Source organism: Equus caballus, chromosome 2 (assembly GCF_041296265.1).
Source record: "Equus caballus isolate H_3958 breed thoroughbred chromosome 2, TB-T2T, whole genome shotgun sequence".
In the NCBI taxonomy this organism is placed as follows: Eukaryota; Metazoa; Chordata; class Mammalia; order Perissodactyla; family Equidae; genus Equus; species Equus caballus.
In genome coordinates, this window is record NC_091685.1 from 36,089,680 (window position 1) to 36,111,430 (window position 21,751).

General features: G+C 59.7%; 1 protein-coding gene across 43 annotated transcripts in view; it reads right to left on the bottom strand.

Moving 5' to 3' along the window:
* Positions 1-21,751, bottom strand: part of ARHGEF10L (Rho guanine nucleotide exchange factor 10 like) — a 153,480-nt gene that overhangs the window by 23,803 nt on the left and 107,926 nt on the right. For all 43 annotated transcript variants that reach the window (XM_070252462.1, XM_070252437.1, XM_070252489.1 and 40 more), the window contains 5 exons: positions 20,074-20,195; positions 14,728-14,814; positions 13,255-13,481; positions 11,518-11,672; positions 5,133-5,281 (listed from right to left, as the gene is read on the bottom strand). In XM_070252462.1, the coding sequence (XP_070108563.1) occupies positions 5,133-5,281; positions 11,518-11,672; positions 13,255-13,481; positions 14,728-14,814; positions 20,074-20,195 (740 nt within the window). The remainder of the gene's footprint in view (positions 1-5,132; positions 5,282-11,517; positions 11,673-13,254; positions 13,482-14,727; positions 14,815-20,073; positions 20,196-21,751) is intronic.

Here is a 21,751-nt window from a genome sequence, read left to right on the forward strand (position 1 = left end):
GGACGAACTGTCTGCAGAGACTGGAGGATCCAACAGCACCATGAACCATCACAGCCCGGCCCAGTCTCCACCACCCCTCCCCGTCGCTACGGCCGCCCTCCCATTAGCGGGGGTGACAGAGACCCCAGCCCATGGGTTGGAGAGCAGTCTTGCCCAGGCGCCCGGACCAACCCCGACTCAGCAGGGCACGCCCTGCACGCCACAGCCTCCTGTCGGCCTGTCCCCAGTAAGTTTTTTTAAATTAAGATGCAACAATCATCCCAGAGCCGGCTTCCCCTCCAGCGATCAGTTGAAATGAACTCCAGACGACTGGATTAGACTTTGAAGGTGGCGATCTAGATAATGAACACGGGGATGCGGTGTTGACACAGGCCCTGGTGAGCTACATTATTATTTAACAGGCCACGCTGCTGCCTCCGCTGGGATCAAGGAGCTGAACAAGCAGGTGGGGGCAGGTATCAAATGCAGAAAGAGGCTGGCTGCGGGCGCTCGCTCCGCGGGGAACGGGCTCAGCAAGGTCAGACGTGGCCGCAGAGGGCAAGTGGGCCTAACGGAGACAGCCCAGGGCGGGCCCAGCTCAGAGGCCCCTCCCGGGGGGCCGTCCACCACTGGGCTGACTCTGGCCTGGGCTTGCTCTGCCCGGAGCATCCTCCCCGCCTCCTCTCTCCCTTCGCCCATCACAGCCGCCTCCCTGCCCGGCCTAGCTCAGCGGGCCTGACCCCCAAGAACCACCCCTGCTCCTGTCCCTCCTCCGTCTGGGTCTGGCCCTCATCCCCTGGCTCCCACCAGGTCCAGGCTTACGCCCCCAGGTCTCCTCACACTGGGCTGACACTGAGCGTCCCGAGTCTGCTCCCCACACTGCACTCTGAGCTCTGGAAGAGCTGAGACCAGCTCGTCCCCATTCCTGTCCTTCCAGCACCCTACACGGAGGGCCCGGACATCAGGACGCCCATCTGTACCTCCACCCCAACGATTTACTCAGAGCACCTCTGTGTGAGCTGGACACGGGAGAATCCAAGACGAGCAGGATGCCATCCTTGGCCCGGGAGACATGTTGGTGGACAAGCCCGGCCCATAAACAAATGAGAGTCCCAAGGGTTACATATGACAGGACAGGAACTGCGGGGGACAACGGAGCCGAGAGGAGACTGGACCTTGTGCCTACCCAGGCGGCTGGCACAGAGCAGACTCAGGAAGCCGGTACTCAGCTCTCAACTCTGCCTCTTTCCAGCTGTGTGACCTTGGGCAAGTCACTTAACCTTTCTGTGCCTCTGTTTCCTCATCTGTAGAGTGGGAATAATAATGGTACTCATCTCAGAGAGTAGTTGGAGGATTAAATGAGTTAATACACAGAAGTGCCTTAACCCACATCTAGGCCACGCTAAGCACTCAATGTATGTTGTTTATTACTACTTCCTGGGGGCAGAGAAACCAGGGACAGCTCCTCAGAGTTAGGCAGTCCCTAGGTTAACCCCCGCCATGTCCTCGCATTTGGGCCAGAGCCCTGCTAGCCACACCCTCAGCCAACAGCACCTCAGGCCCCTGGCCTGGAGCACTCAGCCGCTCTGAGCATCTCAGATTCCCCTGGGGGTTTCTCGAGCCTGGGGAGGCGGGGCCCAGCCACTCGGCCACACAGCCCAGCCCCCGAAGCGAGGTGCTCTGCTGCAGAGCTCACCCTGTCAGGCCCTTCCCCGCAGCTACGCCCTTGGCACACGGACGCCAGCACAGCAGAGGTCTCTCGGCCACTCCCCGGGGCCTGGGTGGCCGGGCAGCGGGCACTAGGCAAGCATGGAGCTGATGGCGGGGCCAGGTGGTCACTAGCAGTGGCCAGACAAGCCGCTTCCAGGGCCCTGGGCTGGGGCGGGCGGGCTCCCTCCCTTCCAGGCAGCATCGAGGTGGCCTCATTAAACATGCATGGCCATCACCTGTTACCGTGCGAGGGACGCCTTGTACCGAAGGTGCACAAACTTTTCCATTCTCGGCTGCAGAGCGGGCGCCCGCTGTCTCTGGCCCAGCCGCAGAGCCCCCTCACCACCCCTTCCTCCGTCCCGCCTCCATCCCGCCTCCCCTGCCCCAGTGCCCTCTGACGCCCTCCACGCCCTCCACGGTGTGCAAAGCAAGGGAAAGGCCATATTGATCTCCTTCCTAAGAGCAGCCGGTCCAGAACTAATCTGAAATCATCACGGCCCTGCCTGGAGCCCGGCGGCTGCTCGGCCCCAGGGACGGCGGGGCCAGCGCTGAGCTGCAGGCCTGGGCAGGACGCACTGTGGCTGGTGAGGGGTGAAGGCGGTGAGAGCTGGGCAGGGCCCGGCCTGGGCCCCGGTCCTTGCCCTCGCACCTCTGTCTCACGCTCCCAGGACCGCTGGTGGCAGGAGGAAGCGTCCCGTCCCGCCAGGGAAGCGAGAGGATAGCAGACCCGCCATGCGGACACACGCCCACACCCGCCGACAACACGGACTCTAAGGGAGCAGCTCGATTTTCCAAACAAACCACATGAACGGTGATAAGGATTCAAGTTGGGCACATATTACAGTGGTAACTAACGTGCCTCAAACGCTTACTCTGCAGGCACAGGGCGCAACCGCCCTTTTACACAGACGCTCTCATTCAGTCCTCCGGGGAAGTCTACACTGTACTTTCATCACCCCATCTTACAGATGAAGTGACTCAGGCCCAGGAAGGCTCGGCGCCTTGTCTGAGGGTGCACAGCTTGGCAGGGGCAGAGCCAGGGTCCCATCTGAAGCAGCCTGCTGGCAAACCACACACCTCCAAGGGAGTGGGGTGCCCAGGGGACCCGAGGTGGGCACGGCTGGGACAGGGATGGGCTGCCGCCTTGGATGATGCCTCTCGATTCCTCCCCCTCCAGAGAGGCTCGTGGCCCTGGGTGGGCTTCCACCAGCCCCTTCTCCACCCCCACAGGCCTGTGGTTTCCGGGTCCTAAGACTTCTAGACCCTTCCTCAGAAGATCCTTCCTTGGAAACATCTCTCAGCTCCCATCCTCCCTCCCAGTTTCCTCAGCTGCCCCCTCCCCGCGCCTTGTGTCCCGTTTCCCTCTTGCAGCTGAGAACGTCCTTGGGGCACAGGGAGCTCAGCGCCTTCCTGTCCATCCTCTGTCTGCTCTTGGCTTCTTCCCGTCACTGGAGTCACTTTCCCCAGATGGAGAACAGACGCTGGGTCTCCCCCACAGACTACAGGTCTCCGGGGGCAGGCTATCTCTCCCTCATTGGACTGGACGCCCCCCTAAAGGCAGGTTGTGTCTCCCCTATAGACGAGGGCAGGGCTGGGACCCCTTGCCCCTCCCACTGCTGCCCTGAACTGGGCCCCAGCTCAGCTACTGGCTGAGCACCCCTTCACCACGGCTCCCCTCCCAGGCCGAGTCAGAGCCTGTGCAGGGTGCCAGCAGGAGGAAGCTGGGAGGGCACATGGGCCTGGTGCGAGGACAAGGCAGGGACGCCTGGGGAGGGGCTGCAGGGGACAGGCCAAGGGGTCGGAGACTCCTCGTCCTTCTTCCTGCCAAACGGCTTGAGACCCAGGTTGGTCAGGGACCCAAAGGCCTTGGGGAGCCGGCTCTCCCTGCTCATCTTCCTCCCGGAAGGCCGAGGTGAGAGGCCCTTGGAGGAAGAGAGGGATGGGGTGGGGGGGTAGCAGGGAAGCCCCCACAGAGCTGGGACAGGGGCTGGGAAAGGAGCGTGGCTGCAGCTGCTCCAGCTCACCCAGGAGAAAGAGGGCCAAGAAACCCTGAACGCTGGCCGGACACAGCAGGTGCTCCTCCCTGGCCCCTCCCCAGAGCCCACCCCACCGGCCTGGCCCAGCAGCACGGGTGAGGTCAAAGGTCCTCAGTGCCACGACCGAGCGTTGGGGCGGGTGCTGCCCAAGCAGCCCCTGAAGGGGGGCAGCACAGGCGTCACCTTCAGCCCCCAGCCCTCTTCTGCTCAAAGGACGAGGATAGCTCAAAAGACAAGGATAGCTCAAAAGCCAAACCCTCTGGCTCTGCCCAGGCGCTGCCTCTCGTGTGGCCGAGGTGCTGAGGCCTCATGCCTCCACCTCCCGTCCCGGCGCCGGGAAGGGCTGCGGGTGGAACACCCGGGCGCTGGCCCTGCCCAGGACTGAGGCTCCAGCTTTCTCTCAGCCAGTGCGCGGACGGACCCAGGGAAGGGACGCGGATGCCCCTTTGACAGACGGACAACAAGTGTTGACAAGCGGGGCTCACAAGGCACCCACGGGCAAGAGGCAGAACCGCAGCAGAGCCCGGAGAGCCGGCGCCACGGCCGCACCGCGCTCCAGTGAAGACAGCAAGGCAGGCGCCGCGACCCTGACATTCAACCCAGGCTCAGGGCCCCCCCACGGTCCCCCAGGCCTCGGTTTCCCAATCTGCCAATCAGGGGCCGTGTCACCAGGGACTCAGCCCCCATCACCTGAGATGCTACAAGGGCCAGACTCCATCGCTGTTCTCGCCTGGCTGTCGAGCAGCCGATTTACAGCCGTAAGAGAGATGACCAAGCGGGCGAACGAGGATGGCCCTCGCGTGGAAGCTCACCCTGGGCCTGCCTGACTGCGAGCCTGTCCCAGAGCTCCACTCCAGGCCTGGTGGCAGCTTGTCCCAAACTGATAATCCAACCAAATTGAAACCGATGGCAAATGTCGCCAAAATACCGCTGGGGGCCATGCCCAAGCCTCACGCCGGCTGCCCAGGATGGACCCTGGGGTGTGGCCAGGCGGGTGGAGATGCGGGCAGGGCTCGCAATGGGGCAAGGCCGGACCCAGCAGCCTCCCGCCCCCACGCTGTTTAAAGAGCCCGGCATCCAGGATGGCCGTCCCCTCAGCACAGCTGGACCCTGGGTACCAGCGCGAGGAGAGGGACCCCAGCTTCACCTCCACAGACAGTAACAGACACCACTCAGGACCCCGATCATGGCCCAGAGCAGCAGCCCTGGGGGGTGTCGGGCAGGGGGAGGGGCCCAGCGGGGGTCTTGGCCCCTCTGCTTCCCAACACACTCCGACTGACCCGAGACACAGCTCAGCGCCGAGAGCAGAGCCAGGAAGAGGCAGGAAAGGCCAGCAAGAGGCAGGAAGTATGCCCAGCAGACTGCCCCAAGGACTGGGGGCCACGAGGAACGAAGAAAGTCCAGTACCTGAGTCTGCAAGCTGGTGGCGTCCAGGACGGTGACCCGGGGCCCACAGCTGGCCCACACGGCGTCCTCCAGGCTCAGCAGGGTGCGGACAGGCCCTGGCCCCACAGTCAGGCACAGGGGAGGGCTCTCCAGGTCCCAGGGCATGCCTCCTGGTGGGGGAAGGAGGAAGCACGTCAGGGATGGGGGTGGCAGTCAGGCCAGGGGCCCAGGGCCCCTCAACCCTCAGGAACCACGGCCCGCAGCGGTGGACCCAGCCCTCTCGCCCTTTCTCTGGCCCCTCGCCCCTGCCAGTGGGATGGTGGTGTTCCCATCTGCCTCTGTTGTGTCTCATTCTCTCTGGGGTCTGTACTCCCCAATTCACCCTCCTCCCCCCATCTCTCTCCCCCTTCACTTCTTCCCCTCCCGCCCCCCGCTCCTGTTCACGCATTCCACACACACTTAGTAAGCACCTACTCCATGCCAGGCCATGTGCTGGGTGCTGGGAAGACAGAAATGAATCAGACACAGACCCTGCCCTCAAGGAAACTCTGGCTGTCCTGAGAAACCAGCAGGTTAATCAGCAGTTGCCACACCATGTGCCAAGCACGGATGACCAGGTGTACACAGGGGGCCTTGAGAACTGCTGAGATGGAAGGAACCAACTCCACACAGGGAAATCCAGGGAGGCCTCCCAGAAGAGGCAGCATCCACACAGCTCTGCTAAAAAAGCAGCAGGACATGGTGAGTGTCCCAGACCCAGTCAAGAGACTTGAGGTCTGGCCCAGGTTCTGCTAGCAACTCGCTAAGGGCCTTGAGCATCTCTCCCCTTCCCAAGGCCTCAGTTTCCCCATCTGTAAAACAGGGAAGGGTGGAGCCACCAAGGTTGTCTCTGAGGACTTTTCTGACATGTAGCTTCTTGAGACTGACTCTCGCCTTCTCACACATCTTCTTGCTTACTCCAAAGCACTCTGCCACCTCTACCAGGATCTCTGATAACCTTATTCCTCCAGAGATGCCGCACCCCTCCCAGGGATGGAAGGAGGGGTCCTGAGAGGCAATGAGCCCCCCGTCCACCCCTACTTCAGACTGGCAGACTCCCAGAGCTGGGGAGCAGGGACCCCCCTCCAGACACACGACCAGCTCTTTCCAGCCCGTGAACATGGCACGTGGGAAGCAGGCTGGCAGGCCCCTGGCTGTGGCCCCCAAGCTTCTGCATGAACTTGGACAGGTGACCCCGCCTCCCAGCCTCGGTTCCTCATCTGTAAAATGGGCACGACCACTGTGCCAGCACCTCACCGGATGCCACAGGGATCAGGTGACCCCTGCGGAACACTTAGCACAGGTTGGCACACGGGAGAAGCATGGGCGCTGTTGCCACACACGTCAGGTGTGGGCACGCCGGGCACTCTGTCCCTGAATTATGTCCTCAACTCCCAGCAGGCCAGGGTGGCGGATTCTATTCTTATCCTTGCTTTACAACTGAGGAAACTGAGGCACGGCGAGCTTAAATAGCCAGCCCGAATCACACATCTCGGAAGCATCCGGAGCTCACGAGCCCTTACTGTTTGGTGTCATTCACCACGACACAGCAGTCAGTGGAAGCAGGCGTTTCTGAAGGGCTCTGGGGCCAGGACTGGGGTCCAAGAGGGGCGAGTGACCACGAAGCGGCCAGGCCTCCAGGAGGGACGCTGACCCCACCAGGACATCAGAGCCTCAAAAATGTAAAAATGCAAGGCTTTGAGCGCCCCCCGGTGGCTAGAGGTGAGTAGTGCTTGTGGGGCTCCCACCACTAGGGCCAGAAGGTGGGAGCTGCGGCCCCTCCCAGGAAGCAAGCAGCTAGGGACGGCGGGACCACACCCCAAAAAGAGGGGAATGGGGGCTCTTCCCCACGGGTGCAGCAATGATGGCCACCGAAGCCCTCACACCTTCTGTCCTGCACTCTCCTGGAACAGAGCAGGCCGTGGCTGCCTGGGGTAGGGGCGAGGGGCTGATACCTCCGAGGGTCCCACATGCGCCGACCACCCCTCCAGTTGCTGGGCGTCTCCAGAAATCCTCTAGAAGTCCTCACTCCAGGACAGAATGTCCCCCAGAACTGAGATAAAACTTAGTAACACTGTTATTGTTACATCAAAAAGGACACTGGACAGGGGTCTTCAGTTAGAGGGCCCACGGGGAGACCCTGAACAAGAGGCTGCCCGTGCCTGGGACTCCTCCCATCTGCACCACGAGGGAACAGCAGTCTGACCCCCAAGGTTCTTCCCAGCCCTCACGAACCACAATTCTCAGATTTGAAAGGCAATCACTGTGAGCTCCGGGCAGGGCTAGCTGCACCTCCCCCACCCCCCGTATCTGGTGGGGGATCCCTCCACCCCCTCCTTGCCCTCCAGAGGTTCTGAGAGAGCTCGCAGTGTTCCAGAACACGCACACACGCACACAAACACACCCGCCCCCTGCGTGACAGCCCATTTGTCTGGCCCGGCACCGGCCCACACGCCAGACAAAGGCCCTGTCTCGGCAAAGGCACCTTCAGGAGGCTGGAGGCCCCTCCCCAGCCCACAGCGGGGAGCCCAGCCGGCCTCCCTCGGGGTCCATACCCAGCCGGAGCCAGAAGGCAGGACACAGAGTGAAAGTCACGGAGACCAAGGGGCCCAAAGCGCAGCCCGTGCCCGGCAGGTCACAATGCTGGTCAGGACGATGACGATGGAATAAGGCACACGTCTACACTCCAGGCCCCGTTCTGGGCACCTGGCCTTCACAACCTCTCTATCGGGGTGGCTGCTTCACCCCCATTTCACGGGTGAGGACACTGAGGCTCCGACAGGTGAAGCAACAGCCCCAGTCTGACAGCTGCAACTCAATGATGGGCAGCCTGACCCCCAGCCCCCACCTTACCCACTCCCTCACCTGCCTGCTCCAGGGGGTGACCCTGGCCCTCATCCCCAGCGTCTAACCAGGGACATTCCTGCGCCACCCCCCCAGGCCTGGTCATGATCCTGTGCCTGACAGATATGGGGCAGATGGCTCTGCTCAGGGACAGCGGCCACCCGGCTCATCTCTGCGTCCCAGCGCCCTGCTCAGTGCCTGGCTCCCCACGGGCACTGACTACAGATTCGCTGAGTGAATGAGTGAATGAATGAATGAGTGGATGAAGGCAGATAAGCAAGGCTCCTGGGGGACAGCCGACTGACTGTCATGGCCACACTGCTCTTGGCCTCGGTTTCCCCATCTGTCAGCTGGAGGTTGGACTCTGAGGCCCCTCCAGCTGACAGTCCGGGACTCCACGTGGCCCAGTGGCCTTGGAATCCTCACAGTCACCTCCCCGCTGCTGGTCCCACAGGTCCTCCAGGATACAGGCAAGTCCCCAGGCTGGTTTCTACCTGTTTTACTTAATATTTCTGGTCCTGCCCTTCTGCAAGGAGCCAAAGCGTGGGCCCCGAATGCCAGTGTTATCCTGCCTTGGTCTCAGCCACACCCAGGCAGGACAGGAAGCCTGTCACTATAAACACTGACAAATATTTCGTCCAATACCGGCTCCAAGCCCAGGATAAGGGTCCGGATCATGCACCCTCCCCAGACTCTCCGGCCACCAGGGGGCACCAGAGACGGGCGCTAGGGGCACAGGGCCGGGCAGTTGGCCAGGAGCCGCTCTGAGCTCCAGCTCTGGGCCGGGATGGGTCAGGGGTGTCAAGGGGTATCGAGGCCTCGGTGAGTGTGAAGGAGGCCCCACAGCCGGGTCACGGCCAAGCTGATGATTCCAGAGCAGCCACACGCAGCCCAGGGGAAAGGCGATGGGAGGGATCGCCCCCAACACTGTGCAGCAGGCCCTGGGGGTCCCCTTCACGCCCGGCCACCTCTGGAGGACACCACGGGGGTCCCACAGGCCTCCCAGGCCAAAGCCAAACCAAAGACCCAGGGGCCGGGCTCACGAGGACAGAGTGGCCAGGACTCACCTGCCAGGCCAGGTGCCGCAGCCTCCCCACCAGCCTCCCTGCCCCCACCCCTGTCCGCCAGCCAGAGGGGCGCGGTGCTCGGCCACTCCCACACTTCCCTCTACTTCCCACAAACTGAGACAAACCCAAAGCCCAGCGGATTCGGCCGTCCGCTCCAGACCTTGCCTCGTGCCACTGACCCCTCTGGCTGCCGTCCAGCACAACAGCCTCCTCTTTGCATTACTCCACCAGACCAGCCCCTCTCCTGCCTCCAGGTCTTTGCACACGCTGTTCCCTCTGCTGTGAACACCATTCCTGCAACTCTTCACTCGCCTGGCCGCTTCTCCTTCTTCGGGTCTCAGCTTCAGGATCCTGCTCCTTGGAGAGGCCTTCGCCGACCAGGCCACCCCACGCCCAGGGGTCAGGCCCTCCCTGTCACCCTGTTTCCTCCCTCAGGACCTCAGCATGACGTGCAGTCGTAAGCCTCCTGCTTGTCCACGTGACTAATTCCGTCTCCCTATAAACTCAGCGAGGGCAGGATCACACCCGTCTTGCTGCCCCATCGTGTGCATGGCACACAGTAGGTGCTCAGTAAACACCTGGAGTACACGTGTGTGCGAGGCGGGAAGGTGGAGCACCTCAGCCTCCTCCTCCAGGCGCAACAACGTCGGCTCTGCTCGCAGCAGCCTGAGCCCCTCACACCTGGAGAGGGCTCTGGCCCCGGAGAGAGGACACGCGGCCAGGTCTCGGCTCCCCCAGGGGCTTTGGGGAGTCCCTTCCCATGCAGAAAATGACGGTGTGGGGTCCAGTGGTCCCCAACGGCCCTCTGGTTCTGACAAACTGCCAGGCTCCCACCCCATTGGCTGAAAGCCAATGGTCAGACCCCAAAGCCCCTATTATGGGTTGAATTATGTGCCCCCCCAACATTCACATGTCAAGGTCCTAACCCCCAGTACCTCAGAATGGGACCTTGTTTGGAAATAAGGGTTGTTGCAGATGTAATTAGTTATAACGAGGTCATCCCGGAGGAGGGTGGCCCTGAATCCAATCTGACTGGTGTCCTGAGACAAAGGGGACATTTGGACACAGAGACAGGGCCATGTGAAGACGGGAGAGATGCTGCCACAGCCAAGGATGCTCCCAAAGCTGGGAGAGCGTCTGGAACAGATCCTTCCTGGCACCTTCCGAGGTCGTGCGGCCCTCACGACACCCTCGTCTTGGACTTCTGGCCTCCAGAACGTGAGACAATAAGTCTCTGTCGTTGGAGCCACTCAGTGAGCGACACTTTGTCATGGCAGCCCCTCACCTCCTCCCAAGCCAGGCGCCCAAACTGACGGGTCAGGATCCAAGAGGGAAAGGGCCAAAGGCAGCCCACGCTGGGGACCGGGAGGCCAGAGCGGGGCAGGGAGGCTCAGGATCCGGTGGAGGTCCCTTTGGGATCCCTGTCTAAATCCCCGAGGACCTGGGCCACGTTCACACTCACACACACACTCTGTCTGACGGCGAGAGGGATGTTTGTTCCCTCCTCCTTCCCCCTTTAATTAAAAACTATAAATGCCTTATCAAAAGCTAATTAAAAATACCAACACGGTGCCAAGTGGCAAAAAAAATAGCTCCGTACGAATAGCCGTTTATAACCCTGAAACAGGCTGTGATGACGCGGCAACGTGAGGCTGTGGGAGGAGAATGGAGGGACTGACCGGTCGCAGAGCGTCAAGCCCACCAGCCCGCTCTGGGGCACTGGGGTGCCCTCCCTGCCCAGTCCTCATCATCGAACTGGGAGCTGAACAAGCCACAAGGGGACAGGGGACCACACCCCTGTGGCTGTGGACAAGCACGTCCCCTCCCTTAGTCTCAGCACGGGCGTCCGTAAAGAGGAGGCAGTTCTCAGGGTTGTGGCAAGAATTCAGATGATGCGCCGGCGCTGAGCACTCACACGGTCCTGAGACAGCAGGACCAACACTGTTAGCCTTGCCCTCCAGGCATCATAATCTGTGCCATTGAGGGACCAAGACAATAACAGAGATTCTAACGCTTTTCTCCACTGGGTGCTCACTGTGCCAGGCCGTAGGCTCTGCCTTTACTGGGCTGTCTAACCCACCAGTACCCATGAGGGCTGGGTACCACCATTATTACCACTTTACAGATGGGGAGACCGAGGCACAAAGAGGAGAAGCCGCTCACCAATGGACACAGCTGTCATCCGGGCAGAGCCAAGACGGGAAGCATGTGAAACCAGGCCTGTCTGACCCCAGAGTCCTTACTCTTATCCCCTACATTCTCCTGCCAACGGGCTAAGCTGCCTGTGTGGTAGTGAGCACCCCGTTCCTGAGAGGACCCCACTGGGGATCAGGGATCTCCAAATCCCCCCAGCACTGAGATCCCCTGATTCGTTTCTGAGCTGCCTACTTGGCCTGCATCCCACAACCACTCTGGTACAGGATCCAGCCCCCAGCACCCCAACTCCCCATCCTCACCGCTGGTCCGAGGGTAGGCGGCGAGGGTCCCATCCTGCAGACCGGCAAACAGGTGGAAGGGGCTGTGCCGCAGGCAGAGCACGGGCTGCAGGCCTGGACTCCTGCAGGTCGCCAGGCACTGTGTGCCCGTGTCCACGCTACCGTAAACCAGGATGCTGCGGGGAGAGGCCCAGGTGACTCGTTCGCCCCCCAGCCCCCACTGCCCCACTTGCCTCCCAGGGGGAGGGGGCCCACGCCCCGCCTCAGCCAGGGCTCCCGCGGTGTCACCAGGCTGTCGTCCCACCTTTCAGCAGCTCGGACCTTTTGAGGACAGTGCCCTCCTGGGCCCCTGTCCCATAGAGTACTGAGGTGGGGGCTCTGAGGTGGCATGATAAAGGCACGAGAGGACTGTTTCCAGGGCCATACAGACCCAGGTGCAAATCCAGACGTGCCCCCTGCCAGCGGGCTGGCCCTGAGCCTCAGTTCCCTCCACAAAACGGGCAATGATGCCCTCTCACGGCCATGAAAAGGAACAAAGCACCGACACAGCCACACGGATGACCCTCGGAAAGGCCATGCTGAGTGAGCAAAGCCAGGCACAGAGGGCCGCACATCGTACCTGTCATATGATCCCTTTTATACAAAATGTGCAGAAGAGACAAATCCAGATGGGAAGCACATGCGTGGTTCCCAGGGGTTGGAGGCACGGAGTCGGGTGACTGCCTAATGGGTACGGGGTTTCTTTTTTGGGTGGATGAGAATGTTCTAGAACTAAGAGTGGTGATGGTTGCACATTGTGAACATACCAGAAGCCACTGAATTGTACCCTTTATTTTTATTTTTATTTTTTTGAGGCACCCGGGAACCAAACCTTGGCCACCAAAGTGGAGCATGCCGAACTTAACCACCAGGCCATGGGGCCGGCCCTGAATTCTACACTTGAATTTAAAATGGTTAAAATGGTGAGTTTTATATTATGTGAATTTTTATCCCATTAAAAACAAAACAGGGGGCCAGCCCCATGGCCCAGTGGTTAAGTTTGGCACTGTCTGCTTGGGCAGCCCAGGGTTGTGGGTTCAGATCCCGGGCATGGTGAACCTACACCACTTGTCAGCCATGCTGTGGTGGCGACCCACATATAAAATGGAGGGAGACTGGTAAAAGATATTAGCTCAGGGTTAATCTTCCTCAGCACAAAAAAAAAAAAAAAAAAGTAGTTCACCAGGCCCCTTCCAAGTCCAGGCCCTGGCTGGGCAGACCCAGGCCCAGGCTTCAAGGAGCTTCTAATGTCTCCAGGTTGGTTCTGCGTATGTTAGCTCTGTGGTCGTGGCTTCATATGACCCACGTCTTGGGGCATCTCCCAGTAGCCCTGCATGGGGGGATTCTAACTCCACTTTACAGACGAGTAACTGAGGCTCAGCAGTTAAATGGTGCACTGAAGGATCCACAGAGAGGAAACAGTGGATTCAAACCCAGCTCTGGCTGACACCAAAGCCAGCACTCACCCATGGGACCACACCACCTGGGAGGGAGCCAGTTTGTGTGAAGCAGCCCCTGCAGGGTCTCCGTTAGAGTGCAAGCAGCTCCTGACACTCCAGCTCCCACACTGGGCATCCCTGGTCCCCACCTTCCTGCTCCCCACCAGGGGTGGAGAGTGTTGGTGGACAAGCTGACCGGGAAAGCTGAAGGGACAGCCTCCACCTCACCGCCAGGCCCCTCCGCAGGCCGTTCTCGGCCCCTACCGCCCAGGCCCCTCACCTGCCATCCTGGAGCCCGAGGCAGATGGTGGGATGCGCTGCAGCCGAGGGGTCAGCAGCCGTGTGGCTCTCGTCGCCGTCTCTGCTCTCCTCCTCCTCTGGCTCCGGAATGTACTCCATGCAGAGCACAGGGGCCGCCAGTGGGAAGGACTTGACGGTGCGGGGCGAGGGCCGGTTCAGAGAGAAGATCTCGACCTGGCCCCCTGAGCCTTCCTGCCCGCCCCCGACCTGGGCAGAGACCCAGAAAGGCCGTCAGGTGGGACCATGGGAGCAGAGGCAGAGCACAGCCCCTGCCTCCCCGGCAACCTGTCCCAAATGTCTAATTGCCCCTGAGGTTAGACATTGAGAGGAGCCTCCCCTCTCCTTCCCACTCATGTCCTGCTGTCACTGAAGGTTACTCGTCCCAGCTGCCATGGCAACAAGTCAGATTCAGCGCTCAAAGGAAATCAGGTAAGGAGCTAAGGTGGACTAGATAACCAGTCAGCTTTCTATTTCCCTGTCTGTAGGGTGAATTTCAACCAACAAGTAGGGAACATAAACTCTATCTCTTTAAAATGTCCCCCTCTGTCTTGTTCATTGTTCTATCTCTGTGTCTAGCACATGGTAGGCATTCAATATATACTTGCTGAATGGATGGATGGATGGATGGATGGATGGAAGAGATGAAAAAAAGTGGGTGGATGAGTGGATGGCTGGAAGGAAGGGATAAAAGAGTAGGTGGATAAATAGATGGATGGACAGATGGATGGATGATGATGGATGGAAGGATGGATGGAAGGATGGATGAATAGAAGATGAATGGATAGATGGGTGAATGGATGGATGGATGGAAGGATGGACGGATGGATGCACTATATGCTAGATATTAGGGACACAATGAAGAACAAATTATCCTCAGAGAGGACATTTGGGCTGGACTCTGAAGGGTAAGCCAGAGTTTTCCTGCCTTGTGCCTGAAGACAGGAATGAGCAGGGGTTAGGGGATGGCCAGAGGAGTGGTGAGGCTGGAACGTCGGGGAGTCCATGGGAGGGCACAGTCTGCACAGGAGCATGAGGGTACCTATTTGAATTGAGAGAGGCTTTGCCAGGAACCTCGGGGGCAGAAAGGTGAGCTTCAATCTCTGCAAGAGATGGGCAATAAGCAGCCCTGCTTCCTGACCCCCGGGGTGAAGGCCCTGCCACCCAGGCACTCTGCACAGCTCCCCATTCGTTCGTTTCCTTCGTGGCACCAGGGCTACATGGAAGAGTCACGCTCACTTATTTGTCCCCTGGTTTTCTGTTGTCCCTGGTGAGGTTGCACCTGCCAACTCCGAGCAGAGTCCGGCACAGAGGTTCCCAGGAAGACCTTGCCAGGTGCAGGTGCATAAATAGGGGCCAGCAGACTGGTGGCTTTCTCCAACACCCCCTCCCAGGTCCACACTCCCTGCTCCTGTCCTGAGTCCAGAACCCCTGGCTGAGCGTGGGGATTACTCACCCAGAGGTAGCCCTGTGGAAGGGAGGTGCTGACCGCCGAGAAGCCCAGCAGGGGACAGCTGACGGGACTGTGGACCAGGGCCCCAAGCTGTGGAGACAGAGATGCACACTCAGGGTTAAGTGTCAAGGTGCCAACATCCGGCAGCAGGACCTTTGTCTGGACTGCCTGTGGTGGTCGTTAAACCTGCAGATTCCTGGGCCCCATTCAGGCCCGTAACAGAACCCCTGGGGGTGGGGCCAGGAAAGTGGCGGGTGCCACAGGATCTCCAGGCTGTGCCTCTGCACTCACATTTGACCATGGCTCTCCTAGAACCTTTCAGTCAGAGGCGGCCTGAATGACACTCTGGGCCAGCCAAGCACTCTTCAAACTGAGCAACTTGCAGATCAGATTTGTCGAAAACCACTAACGCTTACCCCTCTTACGTTACAGATGGGGAAACTGAGGTCCACCGAGGACACACGATTGGCCTAGGCCCCGGGGCAGGCAAGTGACAGGGCTCCCTCCCTGGCCTTCCTGCATTCCTCCAGAGAAACACGATGGAGGGCAGAAGGGGGCTGGGGATCTGGGTTCTGCCCAACTGAACAACAGAACCGCTCTGCAGACGAGCCCAGCAGGACCAAAGGGCTGGGTGGCCTGTGCAGGCTGCCGTGGGGGTGGGGGGCTCCGTCTATAACGGGCTGTCACCGAGAGCCAACCAGCTGCGTGCTCCTCCTGTGTCTGCTGCCCCCAACCCCAGACCGGGCGGCTCTCTGGGGCTTGTTTCCTGAGCAAGACTCGGCCTGTCTGTCTCTCTGGCCAGGACAGCAATGCAGGGGGACGGCATGGCCCTTGCAGGGGCCTTGCTGGAACCCCTGGCCAGATGGAAGGGGAAGGAGGCGGAGTGGGGGCAGCTGGACGTGCCTGTGCCCCATGGAGGAATCTGGCCTCCGCAGGACCTTTGCCAGGCAGGTGCTGCCCTCTGCTGGTGCTGAAGGCCCTGGCCAGCCCTGGCCCTGTTGGAATATTCTAACAAAATTTCCAATGGCCATAGGTGACAGGATCCAAAGAGAATACCTCATCCAGCCCCTCATTTTGAAGTCAGCAAACCCGAAGTTCAGGGGTCAGGGGTGGGGGACATGACTGGCTCAAGGTCATACAGCAGGTCAGTGGCCCCGTCAGGGCTGGAATTCAAAGCTTCGACTCCCAGGCCTAGTGGCCTTCCTACTCTGGTTGAATTCTACCCAGAGGCCAGGCTGCCATGCTGAAGGCCTCGGCCCTCCAGGCTCCTGCTTCTGCCTGGCTGGGAGGATGGGTCTAGATGCCCAGAGCAGGATGCTTCCCCGACCCCACCTCTTGGGCGCCCTCAGGCCCCTGCTCCCCGTCCTGTTGTTCGGGGTGGGCCCTCCCCTTGGCTTCCTGAGGACCCTCCAGGGACAGGTCTCCAGCCTGGATGGAGCCAGGGGTCCAAGAAGAACCTCTCGCTGCCTCAGTAGTCAGGTCTTCAGAAATCCCCCCAAAACACACACCAGTAGCTTTTCCTTCCTGGGGACCAAAACGTCCTCCAACTCTGAGCACACACCATGCAGCAGGCTAATAAGCAGTGGACATGAGTCGTGTCATTTAATCCTCACTATATCTCAGGCAGGGGGCCATGGCGGCCACCCCAGTTTACGCGCTGAAGACACAGCTGTGATGCTGAGAGCTGAAGCAGCACGCCTGATGTGGCACAGCTGGGACATGCAGAGCCGGGCCTCAAACCCAGGGCAGGGCGGCACCGCCGACGCCCTTTCACTCTCCCGATTCAGTTCCCTTCTGAGTCAGGGGGCCTTGGTGCAGCCCAGCGTGGCCCCGGCCACCGTCAGCACTGAGAAGAGAAAGGCTGCTTCCTTCAGCCCCCGGCACCCTGCTCCCTGGGGGGAAAGAGCCCGACAGACACCCTCATCCAGCCAGCAGCACAAGAGCGCTGATCTCGTCTACACTGGGACGGGGTGGGGACCAGCAAGCCTTTCCTGGAGGGCAGACTCAGTTGCCGGCTCCCATTAGGCCAGCCGCACAGCCCGAGTCCTGGGCCCAGGTGGTGGTCTGGGAGGGCGGCCCAGGCAGAGGCTGACACGCTCCCATCTGCTCCCACAGTCATCGGACAAGGCCCGGCACTCTGGGGCCCTCATTCATCTGGCTGCCAGTGCGGAGCTGATGGGCACATAGGCCTGGTCCGGGGTGAGGGGCAGGCGTGGGCAGAGCAGGAGCAGTGCCTTCAGGCCCAGCAGATGAGACGTGCAGGCTCTGCTCCGTCCCTCAGAGCCCCACAGGCCCATGACCCAGAGATTCACTCACGGTTCCCTTGGCTCGCACAGGGGGCTCCACAGGAGATGGCCGGCAGGGGGCCAGGATGCTTCCAGACTCATCATCACGCCCCAGAGGTCCAAATGAGAAACTTCTCAAGCCCTCATCCCCCCGGTGGGAGGTGGGAGACAGCTCCCCACTTGCAGGGGGAGGTTTCTTCCAAGGAGGCCCCAGGCAGCAGTCTGTCTGGGACTCCACCACCCCGGTGTGACCTGTCAGGATACAGCCTGAGTCCTATATCCCCGACCACAGAATCCATTCCTCATCCTGGAAGTGGCCCCAGGTCTGCCTTCTCCACGGGATGCGCGAGGGCCAGGCGAGCCTCAGGCAGGGTGGACCCTGAACAGTCCCCACTCCCCCGCCCTGAGGCCCAGGGGTAACCCCGCATGCTGGGAAGGAGCTCCGAAGACTCAGCAGGCCTCCCTGCTGATCAATAACCAATCAATAAGAACTAAAGCCCTACAAAGGCTCCCCCTTGGAAATGCCAAGGGGGTGGGGATCGAGGCCATGGCACATGCCAGCCAAGCCCCAGTGGAAGCAAGGAAGGGGCAGGATGGGGAAGCAGTCGAGAAAACCCTCCTTCTGGGGTGACCGTGGGCGAGTGATTGCTCCTGCCTCCCTTCCCTCAGCTCAAGGCCTCACGGCCCCGTCCCTGAGGGAGGATTAGAAAGTTAGTCGCTGGGAAGCACCTAGAACACAGCCTGGCACCAGACGCCTCACAGAGGAACCTGCTACCACACTGTCAAGACTGAAGAATTCTAAATAATATCGTTGTTGTTGTTATTATTATTGTTGTTGTCGTTATCCTGGCCGCTGGCCACCGGCCATGAGTCAGGCTCCGAGTTGGAACCTGACCCGGTGTCTCTCTCACCGAACCCCTACCCGTCTGCAGCACGGGGAATGCTCCCCACCCCCCCACCCCCTACACACGATCCTCCCTGCGCCCAAGCCGAAGCCCTGGGCACGCCCTTCCTCTCCTCCACCCCCAGCCCCTGTCTAATCTCTCACCAATTTGGCCAGTGCTACCCCAGGACTCCCCGAATGTGTCCCCGTGCCCCCGGGCCATGGCCTCCACCAGGGCAGGGGCTAGGGTGAGGACAGTGGGGCCCTCACCTCGGGTGCAAACCTTCGGGGGGCCAAAACACACAGATATCAAGAAAAGTATTTTAACGCAATTTTTTAAAATCAAAAATAACACCCCCAAAAAATCCATAGTGAACAATTACTAAGAGCTTAAATAAAGACAGGACCCGACTCCGCTCTTCCACGACCCTCCCTCACCCTAATCCTGGCCCTTTACTGATAAAAAAAAAAAAAAAGCAGCTGAACCAAGGCCACAGTTTACTGATTTGATTTTTTTTTTTCTTTTCAGTATTGCTTAAAATATTACTTATTGTGATGACCGAGATTTGGGGCAACCAAGATGAGTTCCTCCCTCACCTCCCCCTGGTCAGGCCCTGGCCCCCTCCTGCCCCGAGTCCTGCCCCATCTCAGCAGGACCCCTACACCAGGCTCAGCGTCGGTACCCGCCTTGCCCCCTTCATGTCCACACAGCAGCCAAAAGGATCGGATGATCCTTCTAAAATATAAATTGGATCCAAGCCAGTCCCCTGCTTGGAGCCGTCCTTGGCTTTTCACTGCTCTGAGAATGAAATCCAAACCCAAATCCCAGCCTGTGAGGACGGCGTAGCCCAGCTCAGCCCCACGCTCCGCCCCCACCCCCATGGCCCAGCTCCTCCTCCCGCTCGCGCTCGCGGAGCTGCAGCCGCGCCGGCCTCCCCAACTGCTGTTCGTATGTTGTTGGTTTGTCTGCGTTGGTTTGTCTTTTTGTGGTTGCTCTTCCCCTGGGCTCTCACGCATCCTTCCTGCCATTCGGGTCTCAGTTTAAATGCCAGCTCCTCCGAGAGGCCCTCTCTGACCCCCTAACTACGTGGCCCCATCTCTATATCTATTACATCTGATTTCTTCTCTTTATAACACACATCGTTCTTTTCTAGCTCCTTTTGTCTGCCGCAGTATTGCCCGTCTCTCTCTGCTAGATTGCAAGTTACATGAGGGCAAGGACCTGGTATGTTCTGGCCACCACTATATTCCCAGCGTCCAGCGCAGGGCCTGGCTCAAAATTTATATGCAGATGAATGAATGAATGAATGAATGAACTAATGAATGAACTGACGTCCCCAGCGTTCTTCCAGCTGTTTAGAGCCTCAATCTACAGCCCCATCAGCTTGTCTCTTGGGGCTTACGCATCTGCGCCTGGGTCCCAAGCCTGCTCTCCCCTCCCAGAGTTCAGATGACCTCATCTCCTTGAGAGGAGGATGGGAGAGGTTGCTCCAGATGGAGAGGTGAGCTCAGCCAGGACATCAGGGACAGGTGACAGTGGAGCTGAGCATCCTAGTGGTTAAGACTACGGGCATCAGAATCAGGTAGAGCGAGGCTCCAGTTCCTGGACCTGTCCTTACCAGCTGTGTCGTTTTTAGAAAATGGTGTCACCTGTCTGAGCCTTTGCTTCCCTACCTGTGAAACAGATCTAGAAACATCCACTTAAGGGGTTCTGATAAATATTCAAAGAAGAGAGCAATGGCAAAGCCCTGGGGGAGCACAGCAGGTACTCGACACAGGGGAGCCACACTGGCTGTGGGGCCGAAGCCGCTCCCGCCTGGCAGCATCATAAAAGCCGAACCCACGGGGTCTGGCACAGCACTGTGGGCATATTCCAGCCTATCTTCTGAGCTGGAGTCATGCCATCAACTGATGAGATCATTGCTATTTGTTAGCTCAAAATAATGGAATTTTCCATTCACTTGACCCACAGAGGGCATCTACCCCCAGTTTTTTGGTGGGAAAGCTAACTCCTGGAGCAAGAAAAAGGCTTGGCCAACTCTGTCAATGAGAAATCGAGAAGTTGGAACGGGAACCTGGGCCCCTCCTGCTGCGGGCGAGACTTAGAACCTCTGGTCCTCCCAGGAGAAAGGGAACCACAGCCACCTTGGCGGTGGGCCCAGCGAGATGCGCTCCACTCACCTGCAGGCTGAGGCCCCGGGAGGAGAAGGCGGGGATGCAGCAGGCCAGGATTGGGCACCAGAATGGGGCTTTGCTCTTCTTGTCCTCATCCGGACACAGCCAGCCCGGCTGGTTCTCCTCCCCTACAGCGAGAGGAAGCGGGGGGGGGGAGGCTGGTCAGAGTCCGAGGACCAAGTGGACAGTGAGTAGCCACCGCAGGCCAGAGGCCCGGCCTGCACCGCGGCCCGGACTGACCCAGCCAGTCGCTCCCCCAGCCCCGCTCCTGCCCATCTGAGATGAAATCCACCGTCGCTCCACAGTCATGGCCATGGGCCCCAGGCGGAGGGTTGGGAAACCTAAGGTTTGAGTCCCAGCCTGACCACCTCTCACTGAGCAACCTTGTGCAAATCACCCCAACTCTCTGAGCCTGGATTTCTTCACCTGTGAAATACAGACGATAGAAATGCCTTCGTCCTGTGCTTGTCCTGAAGATTCAGCAAAATAATCGATGGGAAAGGGTCTCAAAAACCATCATGACGCTGAACTCAGTCCAGGCCCTTGCTGCCTCGGCCTTCCCTTCGAGAGGTGGAGACGGCCACAAACACGCAAGTGGACAAGACGATTCTGGCTTGTGACATGCAGCCACGCTGCTTCTACACCTGACTGCGAGGGTGATGGTAAAGAGGAAGTCTCTCTCCTGCTTCCTTCCAGGCTACCATGAAACCCAGGAAATCACCACTTCCCAGTCCCCCAGTCCAGCTGGGCACTGAAGCCCCCGGGACCTGTTACAAGTGCAGATGCCCAGGCCCGAGCCCAGACCCTGTACTCACATCCGGAGACTTCTGCAATAAAGAGCATCTGCTCAACCACGTTCTCCACGGAGGCTCCTTCACACGAGTCAGGGCCCCTCACACGCCACCACCTCCAAGAAGACCTCCCTGACCACCTGGGCTATGGTGGCCCCCTTCTCTCAGGGGGAAAGACCCCGGCTAGGAAGACCTCGTCTTACATTCCGCAGAGCCTTTACCATGATCCAAAATCATTCTGCCTATTTCCCTGTTTAGGGTCTGTCTCCATGCATCTCTAGAATGTCAGTTCAGGCAGCAGGGACCCGGACTTCCGTTCGCTGCTGTCTCCCTGGCACCCTGGCACTGCCAGCACCTAGCAATGCTCAGCAAACGCGGGCAGAGAGAATGAACGGAAAGAGGACAAGCGAGCGAGCCACCATCTGCCCCCGGAATTCTCCCTTCTGCACACCCGAAGGAGGACCCCTTTCCTGGGATCTGATGGCAGGGGCGGCACGGCTGGGACACACCCACCATGTGCCCACACGTCAGGCACACGCTGAGTGCCACAGACACGCTCCCGGCTTTGTTTTCACAACACCCAAGCACGGTCAGAATAATGATTTTCACTTTATGGGTGATGAGCTGGTACCCGGGGATGAAGTAAGTGACTAGGCCATGTGCGCGCCTGGACAGCAGAGCCCGGAAGGGGACCCAGGTCTGTCTGACTCAAAGGCAGGGTTCTTTGCACTAAACCAGGCGGTCTTCCAGCAACTGGCCCCCGATGGAGCCCGTGTGGATGACGGACCCTGGACATGGCAACGCTGCACAACGAGGAGATAGCCCTGCCCTGGAGAGCCGGAAGCGCTGGATGGGGCACCCTGGGTGACAGGGGCCACTCAACAGAACGACAT